The sequence below is a fragment of the Falco naumanni genome, chromosome 3 (genome assembly GCF_017639655.2).
Source record: "Falco naumanni isolate bFalNau1 chromosome 3, bFalNau1.pat, whole genome shotgun sequence".
NCBI classification, from domain to species: domain Eukaryota; kingdom Metazoa; phylum Chordata; class Aves; order Falconiformes; family Falconidae; genus Falco; species Falco naumanni.
This window is the reverse complement of record NC_054056.1, coordinates 47,156,832-47,170,087: the sequence shown is the minus strand read 5'-3', so window position 1 is coordinate 47,170,087 and position 13,256 is coordinate 47,156,832. Positions and strand designations below refer to the sequence as shown.

The 13,256-nt window shown below is 54.1% G+C and overlaps 1 protein-coding gene across 1 annotated transcript; it reads left to right on the top strand.

Moving 5' to 3' along the window:
* Positions 1–542: 542 nt before the first annotated feature.
* On the top strand, positions 543–10,732 carry IRX4 (iroquois homeobox 4). The gene is made up of 6 exons (XM_040588841.1): positions 543–1,147; positions 5,970–6,128; positions 6,975–7,226; positions 7,844–7,950; positions 8,938–9,254; positions 9,445–10,732. Exons 2-6 carry the CDS (start codon positions 6,084–6,086, stop codon positions 10,200–10,202), a joined length of 1,479 nt encoding a protein of 492 aa, XP_040444775.1. The 5' UTR covers positions 543–1,147; positions 5,970–6,083; the 3' UTR covers positions 10,203–10,732.
* The last annotated feature ends 2,524 nt before the right edge of the window (positions 10,733–13,256 follow it).

The window sequence follows — 13,256 nt, the reverse complement described above, 5'->3', positions numbered from 1 at the left end:
CGCACCACGAAAGGCATTTAAGACCGAGGGCTCGCTGCCAGCTCGCCCAGCCCCGGGCCCGAGTAACTTCTCCGCGGGAGCCAGCAGCGGCGGCAGCCGCCTGAGGCTGAGACAGGGCGGGCGCAGGAGGACGCGGGGGACAAGCGGGAGCAAGCGCTCCTGCCCCGACCTGCCTGCGGCTGCCGCCAGCGCCTGACCCCCGCTCCGCCGCCCCCGCCCAGGAGGAAGCCCCCGGCGCAGCGCCCAGCGCGGGCGGCGACGGAGGGGCCGGCCCGGGGGCGCTGCCGGGAGCGGGTCCCCGGCGCCGGGCGCCGCCGCGCCCCCCCCCCTCCGCCCCCTCCCCGCGGCCGGGGGGCGCTGGCCCCCGCAGCCCCCGTAGGTCCGCGGCGCCCGGCTCCGCCGCGCTGCCCCAGGGCTATGAATAGAGCTAAGGCCGATGGGTGGACAGGTACAGGTGCCCGTCCCCTGCGCGTAGGGCTAGCGCTGGCGTCCCAGCCCGCCTCCTCAAACGGGAGGGAAACAAAGACGGCGAGAGAGGCAGGGAGAGTTGCCTGTAAGTTTAGCGCCTTTCAGTCGTGACTCGCAGAGATAAATGATAGTTTGGAGGTGCGCGCAGTTAATCAACGCTACGGCTGCCTTACAGCGCTGTGCAACCCGCAGATCATTAGGTTAAATGGAGGACATTCGTGTCCTTCCAGAATCAATGCAATTATTGTTGGCAACAAGGACAACAATTGGAGTGGCAACACTGATTTTACTAACCTGCTATTAATTATGGTGTCCCCCACGCCCCAGACGGCGTTTATAACCCGCGGAAGCAAGCGGTGCTTGCTGCTTCTGTTTTAAAACGGGAAAAGTTGGAAGTGGAGTGCCTGGTCGTGTTGGAAAGTGTTAATCAGTAGGAAAGAGTGTGATCAGTGGAGCTATTCACTTAAACGTCACTCTGGTACAGGGGGTTAGTGAAGTGATTGTGGCGCCTGGGGACCGAAGGCACTGTGCCGCTCCGCTCAGGTATCACACTGAGAAATGTCTGCGTTAGTTCTCCGTAGCTCCCTGCAAAGTCAGCCAGCGCAGACGAGAGGAGAGAAGCCCTGCCATGGCACAGCCATCACTACGAGGTTGTAGCCGAAGCCTGGCGTGATCGCAGGTAAAAATTTTCTTCTTGTTTTGATGGTGATGCGCTTGTGTGTGTGTGTGTGTGTGTCTGTCTCTCTGCACGGAAGCGGGGGGTGGGGGAGCGGTGGGGTTTATCCCCCCCTCCCCCTTCGGAGCCTGCTTTAGCAGCAAGGCAGCTGAAAACGAACTGCTGGAGGGAAGAGAAACTGTAATGAATCATTTGGCTTTGTGCAATCTTTACCTAGGACAGAGGGCAAATGTATTCTAACATATGTGTGTTATTTCATGGGAAGGGGGTGTGGATATGATATTCAACGAGCGCTAAGGTAAGGTATTGAGTCAAACTTTCTGGATTTTAAGGCAAACTTTAAAAGGCATAGAATATGACCTTGCAAGTAGGAAAGTTTTATCTTCGCAGGGAAGTATGTTGAAGCTGTCCGCTGCCAGAGAGCTCAAAGGCGGTGGCGTTTGAATGCCTACGAGTCTGCGGCGCTGGGGGTACAGGAGCTGGAAGGAGAAACCTTATGCAATCTTTGCTTTGCTAGCGAAAACGTAGTTGCGATGCTCTGCACCTAGCAGGTAAACGTGGACGTCTTGTAGGGTCCATCTAGCCATAGAGCAGCTGCCCAGGTCTTGCTGAAAAGTTTTGTGTCTGTGTGAGAGAGCGAGCTCGTGTGTTGGCTCTAGTTCTTAAGTGTGAAAAGTTAATAAATACAAAGAACAGAATGAGCATGTGAGGCCTTTCTGCTTTAATCTAGATTGTTTGCCAAGAGGATTGGCGACTTACAAAATGAAAGCATTCAAACGGATGGCTTTGAACAACTGATTTTACGTGTAGTTGTAATCTGAGTAACTTAGTTAGCGGCACCTTCTTTTGCAACTGTTAATGTTTGTCATCATAGCTCCACCGATCACAAGCCACTGCGTGGGCTTGTGCAGGTCGGCAGTATCAGCTCGCTGTCCCTCGGTTCAGAGTGCAGGAGATGCAATTACAACTCAGACGGGCTCAGAAAAACACAGTCGTATTTACTGTCGATAGCGACTTTATGGGAGGTAATCTACTTGAAAATGTTTTAGGCTGCCCTCGGTTCCATGTCAGATCCCAAATGGGCAACATGTAGAGCTTCACAGCGTTTGTCAGGCGGTGTCAAGGTTGCTTTAAGTCTGTAACGTGGAAACAAAGCAAAGTCGACTGAAAGAGCTCGCTAAAGTCTGTTTAGCCCATAAGCAAATTCCGTCGCTGAAATAGTTCCAGGAGTGGCAATAACCCCTCCAAAAGAGGAGGCGATGAAAATGCAGATAGTAAAAGTGTAGCTGCATTAACTGCCTCCAGATCATGTCCCTGAAGACGTCCATCAAAGCGTTAGTCCTGAAGAGCTGCTCTGTTTTTCCTGCTGTGGCCTGTTCCAGCACCACAGCGTTTCCTTCTCGTTTCATGCTTTTATGATAAAACTTGTACGAACGTTGGCTCCAGGTTCTCGGGAGAGGAAACACGTAACCCTCGGAGACAGACCTGGTTGGGCTTTGGCTGTAAAATACCTGCTCGTCCGGGTGTGCAGGCTGACTCTCACAGGAGGGGAACTCTCCAGCGTTTCGTATTGATCGCGATGGGTTTACTTGCTGAAACTTTGGAGAAAGCAGTGTGTGTTTCTCTTTCTCGAAAGCTGTTAACTGCTTTGTACAGGAAAGGGGCTTTGACAAGGATCAATTTTTATTGCACAACAAAGACTTGCATTTTCTAAATGCTTAAGGATATAGCCCACAGCATTAAGCGTCTTTGCTTGGATTTGAACAGTGTTACGTTGTTTATGTGCACGAACCACAAAGGTTATTTTAAATCATTGTGGGGCTTATTGCATGTTTGTGCTCTGGCACCAAAAATTCAAGATGAAATATAATTGTGCTGAGTTTCTTATCAACAAAGGGCCATTATTTGTAGATTGTAAGTGAAACAAGACATGAACGCTGGGGGAAGATGTAATGTCAGCTTTTAGCGTCTAAGGTTATTAAGTGTTTAAACTTGCACAGTTTTTGTTTTTTTTTGTGGTAGTGGTTTGTGTTTGGTGGTTGTGGTTTGTTTTTTTGGTTTTGGTTTTTTGTTTTGTTTTGGTTTTAATGACTGCTTTCTAGGGAATACAGATTGGAACTGGCACAAAGCTGACCGGGTGTAAAGTAATAGAGCAGGCAGGCTGCAAAGAAAAATGACAAATAATTATCATGATTAATACAGGAAAGTTCAGTGCAAAAATGGGCACCAGTGTATCTGCGTGGTGCAGTGAAAGACAACTGTGATATATAAATAGACAAGGATTATAAATATTGAATTTCACCTTGTATTTTAAAGTTTAATAGACTCATCTAAATATCAAAACCTGTAGTGTTCTGTGGGCCACCGCGAAGTTGACATCTACAGTATTATAAAAAAAAGGGAAAGAAAAAACAAAACAAAAAACCCCCCAAACCCTCAACACCACGACATCTCCCAGATTGTAGCCTGGAAAACTGAGAGGACTTCTCCAGGCAGTTCTCTAGCTCTCCCAGCTAATTATAGTGCTCTACACCGAGCCGCTCTTGAGATAAGTGCAACTGTTTTCTTCCCTAGCACCGGTGAGTTACACTCCAGGGCTTAAATAAACATCCCCCAGCGCAATCAGCGCAGGAGGCACAGCGAGCAGCACCGAAGGCTGCGTGCAGACCATTGTGTAAACACTGGGTGTCTTTTCTTCCTAAACAATGCGATAGCCCGTCAGCACATCGCGTAGAAGGAAGCTGCTCGTAAGTAGTAGCTAAAAGTGTCATTATATGCTGGCAGCACCGGGGCAGCAGGAGGAATAAAGGTGCGTTTCTGCAAAAGAAACCCATTGACTAAGTTATTAATATTCCCAGAAAGAAGAAGGTATTAGCATTTCAGGTGAGGAAGAAAAAAGCGCTTTCTTCCCCTCCAAAAATCAATACAGATTGCAAACCCGATTATTTATGTCATTTGAGTCCTTTTCTTACACCTTTCTCCCGGCTACAGATACTGAGCTGTCAGAATAATTTGCATGTACTGTATCTGATATCTTTTATTTGCAAACACTCTGAAGCGCCATAAAATGCTGCTCGTTGTAGTCTAACTCAATCCGAGAACTAGTATTTTCATCTGTAAATTAAAGCAATTACGCAGCAGATATTATATTATGTGTACTGTGGTCTCCAGATAGTCATCAATCACCCTCAATCGAGCTGTCAGTGTGGGCAGATTCGTTTCTGGGAGGCAGTCTTCCAGCTGGGGAGAAGAAGAGAACATCATCATTAATTAGAGTGTGACCCTGGGGCTATTCACATGTCTGAACCCAGGAATCTCTCTGAGCAAGTCTGCACACCACGGAGCAGCATTCAACTGCACCGGCAGCCGAGCTCCAGCCTGGGAGCTGGCTCCTCCGCTCCCTCCGCCCGCCCGGCGGCTGCCTGCCCGCGCTGCCCGGCGGTACCTGCCCGGCGGGGGGAGATGCTGGGGTTCAGGCTTCAGCCGTCCCCACCGGCCGGCAGCCCCCGAATCTCCCCGCGACGGCCGGTGTCACGGAAGCTGCCCCCTCCGAGGGTGAAGCAGAGGGAGATGCTGCCCGCTTGTGTGGGGGCCTTCCAGCCCGCAGAGGGTAGGGAGGCTGATGGCAGCGGTGGGGTGGGCTGGGGAGAAGGGGGTGATGAAGACGAGACTCCTTCCCAGGCCCGAAGCTCGGGGATCCCGCCGTAGCCTCGGGGAGCCACCGAGAAAGAGATGTTTGTTCTTCGGTGAGAAGCAGCACTTGGCGCATTTGAGTTGGACCCCTCTCCTTAATTCCCTCCCGCCCCCAGCCCCCTCCGCTTTTACACACACACCCCCACCGCGCACCTCGGAGCCCAGGCAGGCTGTATACGGCCCTCCGCCCTGCGAAAGGCTGGCTTTTCCAGCGGAGGTTTGCGATGGGATCAAAGTCGGTTTAACGTGAGAAGTCACGTCCTTTCAATCATTCCCTGGAACATGCTCGTATAGGGTTTTCTACCTGTAATCACACGTCTGGAATAAAAGCCGAGAAGAAAAGCAGGATTGCATGTCATGTGCTTTATTGTCAGCGTTAGCGCTAATTTTAACTGTTGATTAAATCTTAAATGAAGACTCAGTCGTGTGTCCCTTCATATGTCTTGTTTGTAATTGAGACTAATTATTACTGTGGGGTGGGAAGAAGCAGCTGCTCATTAATTAATTTCTAATTAAAAGTGCTTACTAGCCCTTCAGTGACTAAGGAGGGTGGGGGGAATTCTTAGCTGATACAACATTGATCCTTCAGATTAAAACCATTCATTTCCTTCCCTTCCCCACAGAAATATATAGAAATGTTGCAAGCAAGCATAGCTGCTGCCGCAGAGCCTTCCAAACTTTCGCTCCTGTTAGGCAGACTGAAAGGGATGCTGGAGAGTCTGTTTTCCACGCCAGGGGAAAGGTTCCCGAAAATAAATGTTAAATTTACAGACATGTTAATTTGAATAGGTTTTGCGTGACGTCAGAGGCTCGCCTCTTTTAAAACAACGTGCTTCTGGACTGATGTATTTGTATCACTTCCCACCCCACCTCTCTGCCCTTTATTTTTCCAAAATATTTTCCAAAAAGGTGCAAAGTGTGTATTTCTGCTTACATATTTGCCAGCCTTGGAATCTACACGTAACAATTACTTCTGTTTCGTAGCTGTAGAGTGGAAGGTGCTAAAATCACCATACATTCCCCCCCCCCCCCCCCCCCCCCGCCTCTCCGCTTCGGTTTAAAAAAAAAAAAAAAAAAAGTTTAAGACTTCACGTAAATAAATTAAATGTGGTTTTCTGCTTCGTCCTATAAGCATCCAGGGACCTGTGGTTACCAATCAATTGGTACAACAGAGCAGAGCCAGGCTGCAATAGCGTGCAGATCAGACGTCTCGCCTTGTTTCTAGATAACTGGGAGCCTCTGTACCATGTCATATCCTCAGTTTGGCTACCCTTACTCCTCTGCACCCCAGGTAAGACTTTTTGCCTACCAAGGTTAATTGACTGAATTTCAGTCCTTATTGATTACTTCCGTCCAGGGCCAAGAGCGGCGGCGATCCCTTCCAGCATGCGGGAGCGGCAGATCGCCTGCTCGCTCCCCATCCTTCCAAGATGCGCAAGTTGTATCTCGCGCACATATTTTAAAATGGGAAGGAACACGCGGGATTTAGGGTGTTTGGGGGTGTTACTGACGCGTGGGGGAGGATTACAGAGGTGAGAAAGGGAGCTAGAGATCCCCTAGCCCCCCACCCTGCTTCCCCCCCTCCCCCGCGCTTTTTTCTCTTTCCCGATTAAATTCATAGTTTACCAATTAAACAAGAAGGTACTGAGGTCCGCACCGTAGAAGCGTAATGGGATATTCTAAACCAGCAGGTTAATAACAGATGCGTGCGTGGCTGCTACAAATCTGCAGTCAAAATAAATATGCATGAGCGATTTAGAAAAAAGGTTTAAAAACGCAGATGGGAAGCATTGTGCTGCAAGAGGAGAAAACCGGTGTAAACCCAGTCTTGTGAGAACACACCAGAAAAGTTGGTTTTTCAATGTAAAGGGCTGGAGCAACGTATTACGGAGGATTAAACGTCCACAGTCACGGGGCGTTTGTTGTTGAGTTTTTTTCTAAAACTTAAAATACTTGCCCCTCCAGAGCGTTTTTACCCTGACTGAAGCAAAATACGGAAGGGGAGGGAGGGAGGCGACACCCCAAAGCTGCTACCTGCTTAAAAAAAAGAAACAAACCCAAACCAAACTTGGTTACAGTTTGGGAAGTTCCCCCAGCCCACCCCCGCCTCCCTCAGCGCCGCTCTCTTTCCCTCCAGTTCCTGATGAGCACCAACTCCCTGACGACCTGCTGCGAGTCCAGCGGACGGACGCTGGCTGAGACGGGGGCGGCCGCCTCCGCCCAGACCCCCGTCTATTGCCCGGTGTACGAGAGCCGCCTGCTCGCCACCGCCCGACACGAGCTCAACTCCGCCGCCGCCCTGGGGGTCTACGGCGGCCCCTACGCCGGGCCCCAGGGCTATGGAAACTACGTGACCTACGGCACCGAGGCCCCCGCCTTCTACTCCTTGGTAAGCCGCCGCGGGGGACGCGCCTGCCCGCCCTCCGCGCCGCCCCGCCGGTCCAGCGCTCCCCCCGCGCCCCGGGGGCGGTGGTCGGTCGGCGGGGCCCCTCCGCGGTGGGGGCACGGCCACGGCCGCTGCTACTGCTGCTGCTACTGCTTCGTCGTCTTCTTTGCCGTCCCCCCCTCGATCCGCACGCCGCTCCCCCGCGCCGGCCCGCTTTTGCCGACAGGCGCGGGAGCGCGGCGCGTCCAGCCCCGCGGTCATTAAATATTCAAGCCCGGCACGGTTCTCACGGTAACGCAATTAAAAGTCGCGCTGACGAGCTGGCGGCCGCGTGCGGAGGGCCCGGCCAGGCGGGTGGTTCGGAGCAGCCCCGGACCCCTGCTCGCAAGAAATGATGCGCTCTTCCCAGCCAGCCTTTTTTATTATTATTATTTTTTCTTTCTTGGACCGTAACAGCGCGAGTTAATGTCTCTATTGATCTCGCTGACCGCCGCGGCCAAGGGGTCTCCGGGAAGGTCCGTCGCGTCCCCCCCGCAGCCCCGGGGAACGGGGCGGCGGGGCTGGGGCCCGAGCTCTCCCCGCGACGGGGGCTGAGGGCGGCGGCGCGGTGTCTCTTGCAGAACAGTTTGGAGGCGAAGGACGGGAGCGGGTCTGCGCATGCGGGCATCGCCCCGGCGGCTGCCTACTACCCCTACGATCACACCCTCAGCCAGTACCAGTACGACAGGTAAGCGCGCACACACCCCCTGCCCCGCTCGCTGCGCCCCCCTCCCCCGCGATTCCCCCTCCCCCCCCCCCCCCCCTTCCTCCTCGCCGCGCTGCGGGGCCGAGGCGCGGACCTGCCTCCCCGCAGCCCAGCATCTCCCTCCCGGCCACAGCGATGCCGCCTCCCCTTCCCCAGTGAAACGTCCCTCTCCCGCGGGGACCCAGACGTGGGGTCCTCTGCCCCCGGACGGGCGGCGGGGGGAGCAGCCCCCCTCCACGGGGGCGGCAGTTATCTTTTCCTGCGCGGAGCAGTCAGGCTTGGGCGCTGGGCGTCTCTGCTACGTTTATTAGTTTTAAACCAGCGTAAACCCACTTACACACCGTTTGAAGCTCTGAGGCCCGTTGGGTGCCGGTGACCTTTCCTGGAGGATGTGCGTTAAATACTCAGTTGCAGCCCAGTGTCATCGGCGTTAGGGTTCTGCGGTTTCAGAAACAAAAGGGTAGGACAGATTACTAATAAAATGAGTAAGAGGAAATATATTTCTATTAACAGTTACACCCCGGGGTCACCCAGATGTATTCTGTCTGGGGAGGACTGATGAGACAACAGGAAGGTGGGATTTCTGTGCGTTGACAAGCTGCTAGGATTTCCCTGCTGCCCGAAATGTTGACATTGACTTTACCGCGAATAAAGGCAGGCGCTTTCTTCCCTCATTCCATCGCCATTGCCACGGCACAGCGGGGATTTGCATTGCCCGGTGCTGCTGCGGGCTGAACCCTTCCTTGCTTTCTTCCGTGGCCAGAATTCTCGAGGCAGGTCGCCCTCTTAAAGCTGATCTGTCCTCGCCCACCTGCCCCCTCTCTGGCCCAGCCACCCCCCGGGGAGTGCCGTAGGCAAGCAGCCGGGGCCGGGGCTTGCCGGGGCCGGGGCCCTGGGCACCCGCGTCGCGCAGGTCCACGGGGGGTGAGGGCGCCGTGTCACACCGCGGGTGCTCCCCTGTGCCCACAGGTACGGCACGATGGACGGTGGGACGCGGAGGAAAAACGCCACTCGGGAGACAACCAGCACGCTGAAGGCCTGGCTGCAGGAGCACCGCAAGAACCCCTACCCCACCAAGGGCGAGAAGATCATGCTGGCCATCATCACCAAGATGACCCTCACCCAGGTCTCCACCTGGTTCGCCAACGCTCGCCGGCGGCTCAAGAAGGAGAACAAGATGACCTGGCCGCCGCGGAACAAGTGCTCGGACGAGAAGCGGCCCTACGAGGAAGAGGAGGAGGAGGAGGGTTCGCAGGAAGAGGCGATGAAGAGCGGGAAAGCCGAGGGTACCCTGCTAAAAACAGGCACTTAGCGGTTCGGCCGCGGGGGCTCGGCCGCCAGCTCGGCCCTGGGGCGGGCCTCGCTCGTGGGGGCGGCCGCGGGCCTCGCTCGTGGGGGCGGCCGAGGGGCAGCGCGGCGCCGCCAGTGACCGTGTGTCTTGTTTTTGCTGTCCCTTCCCCCGCCCCCACCCCGCAGAGCCCACGGGCAAGGAGGAGAAGGAGCTGGAGCTCAGCGACCTGGAGGACTTGGACGCCGCCGAGTCGGAGAGCTCGGAGTGCGAGCTGAGGCGGCCCTTCCCGCACCCGCTCCCGCACCCGCACCCGCACCCAGGCGGCAGCCACCCGCCGCGGGCCGCCGAGCCCCCCGCCAAGATGCCGCCGCCGCCGGCCGCCGCCGAGGAGGAGGAGGAGGTGGCGGCGGCGGAGCGGGCGCGGAGCTGCCTGAAGACGGCGGCGGAGGAGTGCGGCCCCGACCTGCTCGGCGCCCGGCAGCGCGGCTGCGAGTCCAAAATGTGCTTCCAGCAGGGGCAGCAGCTGCTGGAGGCGAAGCCCAGGATCTGGTCCCTGGCGCACACCGCCACCTCCCTCAACCAGGCCGAGTACCCCTCCTGCATGCTGAAACGGCAGGGGGGCTCGGCCGCCGCCGCCGTCTCCGCCCCGGTCAGTGTCATCGACAGGCACCAGGATTCGCCGGTCACCAACCTCAGGAACTGGGTGGACGGGGTGTTTCACGACCCCCTGTTCAGACACAGTACTTTGAACCAAGCCCTGAGCAACACGACAGTTTCCTGGGCTACCACCAAAGGAGCCATTCTGGAAACGGGCGCCTTGGGGCGCGCGGTGGGGAACGGCGCCAACGTGCTCAAGGGGCAGCTCTCAAACTTGGCCCACCATGACTCAAACAAAGAGTTTCTGGCGTTTCCCAAATCAGGAAGCAAAATGTTTTGTTCCTAACAGGCCCTCCGAGGGGCGAAGGACGTTCTAACGCTCAAGAGTCAGCTACACTGAAAAGAGACTTGCAGGAGTTTAACTTTAAATATAAAACTTTTTTTTTTTTTTTTTTTTTTTTTTTTTTTTTAAGCAAAACAACAGAAACGAGGATTTAAAGTTCAGTTTGCTCAGTTCAACGGACAGACTTTGCTCATGGCTGTTCTGAAAAATTTCTCCTGGCTGCGACTTTAAGGGATCAATGTCTTGAAAGTTATTTAATTCCATGTCCAAAAAGCACGTACTATAGCGTAGACATACTTAAAAAGTTTACATCTGAAAGTTTACAAGCGGGAAATTTTAGTTCAGATTTAATTTAAGGCATGCCGATATTAGTTATAAAGACTTCTCGAGAGTTTTTCCTCCTGATTTCCTTGTTAGCATATAATTCACAAACAGCACTTCTACTAAGTTTACACCTACTGCACAAATTTATCTTGACAAAAATATGTTAAAAGGTATGTTTCACTCCAATAAATTGTCTGTTTCAGAGGTAACACAAGTGGTGGCGTTTTGCATTGGGCGACCAACACCTTTTAGATTTCAGACCCCCGCCCTCGGACCCGGTCCCAGTAACTCCAAGGACTGTCAACAGGCTGCCGGGAGACGGGAAAGAAGGCTCAGCGGAGCGTTGCCGCGGGAGGATGGATCCGCGGGAGGGATGCTTGGCTGCTCTCCGCGCTTTACCGTACCTCCGCGGTTCAGCGCTGCGCCCGGCGGCGGGGGACGGCAGTGGGGGCGCCGGCTGCCCACTGAGGCAAGGTGGGGCGGGAGGAGCCCCCCCCCCATCCCGCCCCGGCCCCGAGCTGCGGGCGGGCGGGCGGGCGGGCGGGGGTCGGCCCCAAAGGGCCGGGCTCGGCCGCAGCGTCGCCTCCGCCGTGCGCGGAGCAATTGATTCACATGGAAAATTTGATCTTTTAAAGAACCGTTTCAGCTTTGCAGCTCCTCTGACAGGATGGAGAAATCGCGGATCCTCCATGAATATTTCAGCACTTCAGGACAGATGCTTTACCGTTTTGACATTAAATAGAGTGCAGCGAACAAAAAGAGAGAGCGCTCTCGACGTGTGATGCAGGAGCACTGGCAGACCATTTACCACTTAGATAACAGGCGTTTAAAAGATTTCCTGTCCTTCCGCGGAACGGGAACAAACTTTGCTGATCCTTGGACCGGGAGAGAGGAAGAACTGCTGGAAAAGAAACGACGATGCAGTAACAGACCCCAGCTTACCTAGACCGGCCTAAACCCCCTGAGCTGCGGCGCCCGGCGCTGCGGGGCAGAACCGAAAGCGCCCGAGGGACCGAGCTGACACGGGGCAAGCAGAAGAGCCTGTCTTGCCTCCCAGCCGCCTCGTCCATCCCGCCCCTGCGGCTCTCCGCCAGCCGCACCCCGACCCCGCACTGCCCGCCCCCAATAAATATGAATACAATGCTGGGGGGGGGGGGGGAGGGAATAAAATATGTGTGTGTGTGTGTATATATATATATATATATATATATGAAAGTAACCGCAACTGAGACAGTACCCAGCCAAAATATACTCCAGCCCGCAAAGTTTCTAGCGAGATCTGTTAGTGCAAGGACTGAATAAAGGAATCCAGGTGCGGAGATCAGATCAAGCCCTTCCCCTCTCTGCGAGCAGCCGTAATTGGATTGTATCCAGTCATATTCCCTGTCATTGTATTGACTTTCGCTCTCTTGGATGATATTATCGAGATCACTGAACCCCTCTGCTGATCTGGCTGTCAAAAGGCTCAGACAGGAGCCCCTGGCCTGGAAAACGTGCATCAGCCGAGATAATTTGAAGTGAAATTTTCATTTTGACAGTAAACCCCTCAATTTCTAAAGGCTCTGCACTCGGAGAGCTCGGTGGCAGGGGGAGGCTTTACAGAAAGCCCACGTCTTAAACTGAAAAGGGCAAAAGAACTCGAATTAGTTGTAATAGATAAAAGGGCAAAAATAAAGAGTCAAGGGTACTTGACAGTAATAGCGAAAGTAGAGTCTCCGGGGAGCCGCGATCTCAGCTAAAGCCTGGGCCGGCAGGAATTTTAATGCAGCCGGGGCGGCCGGCGAGCTTTGCCTCTGAAGCCCTTTAGACAAAGCAAATTATTTTCAGCCAAACTAAGGAGGTGGGGATGAAGGAGGCGAGAAAGAGGGAAGGGAGGAAAGGCGAGTGTTTAAGCTGCCCTCAGACCATTGGCGGAGGCAAGTGGAATGGGGGGAAAAAACCCGCTACCTGCTGCGCGAGTGATTTTAAAGCAAGGAGGTTTGTGTGTGTGCAAGCCTTGCTGCGTGTGCAGGGACCGGGATGGGTGACATCGGGTCTCCCGGTGGGCTTCGGTTTCCGTGCGACAGAGGCTCCCTGGGGAAGAAGGGGACTTCATCCTTGCTCCCAACACAGCGACAGCCGAGTGTGTGTGTGTGTGAGCCGTGTGTGTGTGCGTGCAAGGAGAGGGCTCCCCCGCTGAGCTGCCAAAAGCCTCCTCCAGCCTTAGAAGCGCCCTGACTTCGGCGGAGGCCGGGCTGTCGCATGCTGTCCCGGGCGGCCGTGGGACGGATCCCACTGCCCGCAGGTACAAATCCTTACTGACCGGCGTCCCGATTATACCCGGTCTTAAAATGCAAGTGATACGATAACACTGTGAGCAAAACACAGGCACGACGAAATGTTAGAAGCCAAAAGAAATAGCGGGTCAAACCTTTATCTCTTCATTTCCGTGTCATTGTTATAAAACAAGTTGAGTAAGTTTATGTCTGTTACACAGACCAGCAGACCTCTCCGGACGGCGGGCGGGGCCGTGTACCAGATGTGAGGGTACGCGTGTGTCTGTGTGCCCTCACATCAAAACATTAGCGGTCCTAAGACGAGACCGTATAAATTATGGGGGAGGGAAAATAGTTCCTTGCTTTGGTACACGAACCTCATCTCTAGATCAGCCGTCAAATGCAGTGTCTTTCAGAAGGGTTGGTGGCTTGTTTTTGTTTTTAAAGTATGAACAAAGCAGTGTGAGAAATTAATTTT

Excerpts from the sequence above, each read along its gene's own strand:
- IRX4 (XM_040588841.1), top strand. The coding sequence starts at position 6,084 with ATGTCATATCCTCAGTTTGGCTACCCTTACTCCTCTGCACCCCAG. Across the intron at positions 6,129-6,974 it reads CTTACTCCTCTGCACCCCAG|TTCCTGATGAGCACCAACTC; the intron begins GTAAGACTTTTT and ends CTTTCCCTCCAG. Across the intron at positions 7,227-7,843 it reads CCCCCGCCTTCTACTCCTTG|AACAGTTTGGAGGCGAAGGA; the intron begins GTAAGCCGCCGC and ends TGTCTCTTGCAG.